Source organism: Hylobates moloch, unplaced genomic scaffold (assembly GCF_009828535.3).
Source record: "Hylobates moloch isolate HMO894 unplaced genomic scaffold, HMol_V3 SCAFFOLD_4223, whole genome shotgun sequence".
Lineage (NCBI taxonomy): Eukaryota > Metazoa > Chordata > Mammalia > Primates > Hylobatidae > Hylobates > Hylobates moloch.
In genome coordinates this window covers 237-2,476 of record NW_026656498.1, presented here as the reverse complement: position 1 = coordinate 2,476, position 2,240 = coordinate 237, and the positions used below count along the sequence as shown (strand labels likewise).

The window sequence follows — 2,240 nt, the reverse complement described above, 5'->3', positions numbered from 1 at the left end:
ATTAATCTTCAAATTGCAATGGGCAGAAAGAACCTTCAACCAAATTATTAAGCCCATGTCTCTCTCAAAGCATGTTAATAATGTAAGCAGTTTCATTGGCTATTAAGATTTTTAACTTTCCTAATTCTCCATTGTATTACTGTTTTTTAAGGCTGGGAGGCAGGGGATCAAGAACGTCATTCCATCCTGAAAACGAGGGATGTTATGTTATCTTTATACTCACTTAACACCTAGCACACTGTCAGGCAGCCTGTAGGCATTTAACATACTTTTGGAATAAGTTGATGTAATGGCCTAGGAAGAGCATGGAAATCTGAGGACAGGTAAGTCCAAATCCTGGCACTGCTGGGTAACAAAGACCATCTCCAGAATTAGAGTTATCTATCGAGGTAGAACAGGAATTTGCACGTGTGTCTTCAAAGTGGCATCAAGAGGATTGACTGTTTCCTGAGCTGCCACCCAAAAGCCACTTATGGAGGGATTATATTCGTCTCCAGCTTCACCACGCCTGGAAAACTCCTGCCCTGCCTCTCTACTCCCCATTCCTTTTCCTGGGTTTGGGTTTGCACTCCCAAAACTTAAGTTCACAGTTCTACAAGGCTGGTCTAACCCAGACCGCGATCCCCTCCCCATTTCAGGGCGTTTTTCCAGCGTCCACTGGGAGGGAGGCCAGGCAGTGCTAGGCACGCACCAGGAAGGATCCACACGGTGGCTCCGCACATCTTAGAGGGTGAAGGCAGAGGGGTGGCGGGAAGCGGTGGGGGCTGGGGGAAGAACAAGTTCAGGACCTGGGCACTATCCAGAGGTTTCTCATCCCTCCCCAAAGCCACAGCGCCAACCCCTGAAGACGCCAGGAAACCATTGGCAGGGGCAGGGAGCGCGGGGTCGCTCTGGGTCAGGACTGGGGAAGAGGGAGGGGGGGTGGCGGTGAAGAACAGAGACGCAGTGGGGGACAGTACCTGGTGTGGCTGTGGTTGCGGGGACAGTCCTTCTTCTCCATAATGGCCGGCACGCAGTTGGTGAGCTCCGTCCAGTCGGCGTGCAGCCCGCAGCTCCAGCCGGTGGAGAAGCGGGAGAAGAGCCACGTCTCCTTCTTGCCAGGCCGGTGGCAGGTGCACTTCTTCTGGCCGGCTTTGCAGCTACAAGGCTGCTCCAGCCGGATGTTCTTCACCAGGTGCCGGCCGAAAGTGGTGCCCCCGGTCTTCTGGATGTGGAGGAACACGATCACGTCGCGCCCTTTGATGTTGAAATCCACGAAGCGGGTCAGGTCCTTCAGGGTGAAGTTGAAGCGCGGCACGAACCGGGGCAGGGAGCCGTTCTCGGGGGCCTCGGGGTCCGGCTCGTCTTCCTCCTCCTCTTCCTCCCCCTCCCGGGGGTCTCTGGGCTCTTCGTCCTCCTCCTCCGGCGCCGCGGCCGCCCGAGGTCCCTCGGGGGGCCCCCGGGGCGGCGGGGGCAACTGAGGCCGCCGCTCCCACTCCTCGGGCGGCGCCTGAGCCCGGCGGGCGGGACCCGGGACGGCTGGCGGGCCGGCCTCCCCCGCGCGGGGCTGCTCCCCGAAGTTGGTGCAGGAGCTGGTGCAGGAGGGGGACACGTACTGGTACATGATGACCACGAAGAGGAGAGTGAGCACCGGCGTCAGCAGCCACTTGTTGAACCTTTCATCCACGGTCCCGCTCTCAGGCCGGCAGGCGAAGCGGCGGCGGCGGCAGCAGGGCGGACTGGCGCCCGCTCGAAGTTTCGCGGACTCCGGGGCGCGGCTCGGAGCCCGCCGTTCCTCCATGCCCCTGACGCCGAGGCGTATGGCTGGCTGGCGGCCCCGCGGCCCTCGGGGCTTGCGGAGCCGGGGCCTGGGAGGCGGGCGCCGGCGCGCTCGGCTGCGGCTGCGGCGTGGGGCGCCCTGCGCTCCCGGGGGCGCCCAGGCCGGCCCGCTCCCTGCTCCCGCCCCGGCGCGGCGCTCTCAGGCGACGCGCGGCATCCCGTCGGCAGCTTGCAGGCGCTCAGGCGCTGGGGAGCGGGGTTCAGGTCCTGGACCTACCGCGCGCAGCCGGGCAGCCGGTAGCTGCGGCTGCGAGCGCTGGGGCTGCATGAGGCTCGCCAGGGTGCGGGCCAAGGGCGAAGGCGCGGCCCGCTCCCGCCGCCCCGGCCGGCCGCGGGCACCGCGCCCGGCACGCGCGCCCTGCGCCTTTGCCGGCAGGTCGCGGGGCTGTGGAGCCGCGAAGGCTGACGGCGCTCGCCGCAAG

The 2,240-nt window shown here is 63.7% G+C and overlaps 1 protein-coding gene across 1 annotated transcript; it reads right to left on the bottom strand.

The window, feature by feature from the left end:
- Positions 1-959: 959 nt before the first annotated feature.
- On the bottom strand, positions 960-1,794 carry LOC116465280 (heparan-sulfate 6-O-sulfotransferase 3-like; the record flags this gene model as incomplete). Its single annotated transcript, XM_032754295.2, has 1 exon — positions 960-1,794. A coding segment is annotated over exon 1 (821 nt), but the record flags the coding sequence as incomplete, so codon positions are not given.
- Positions 1,795-2,240: the final 446 nt, after the last annotated feature.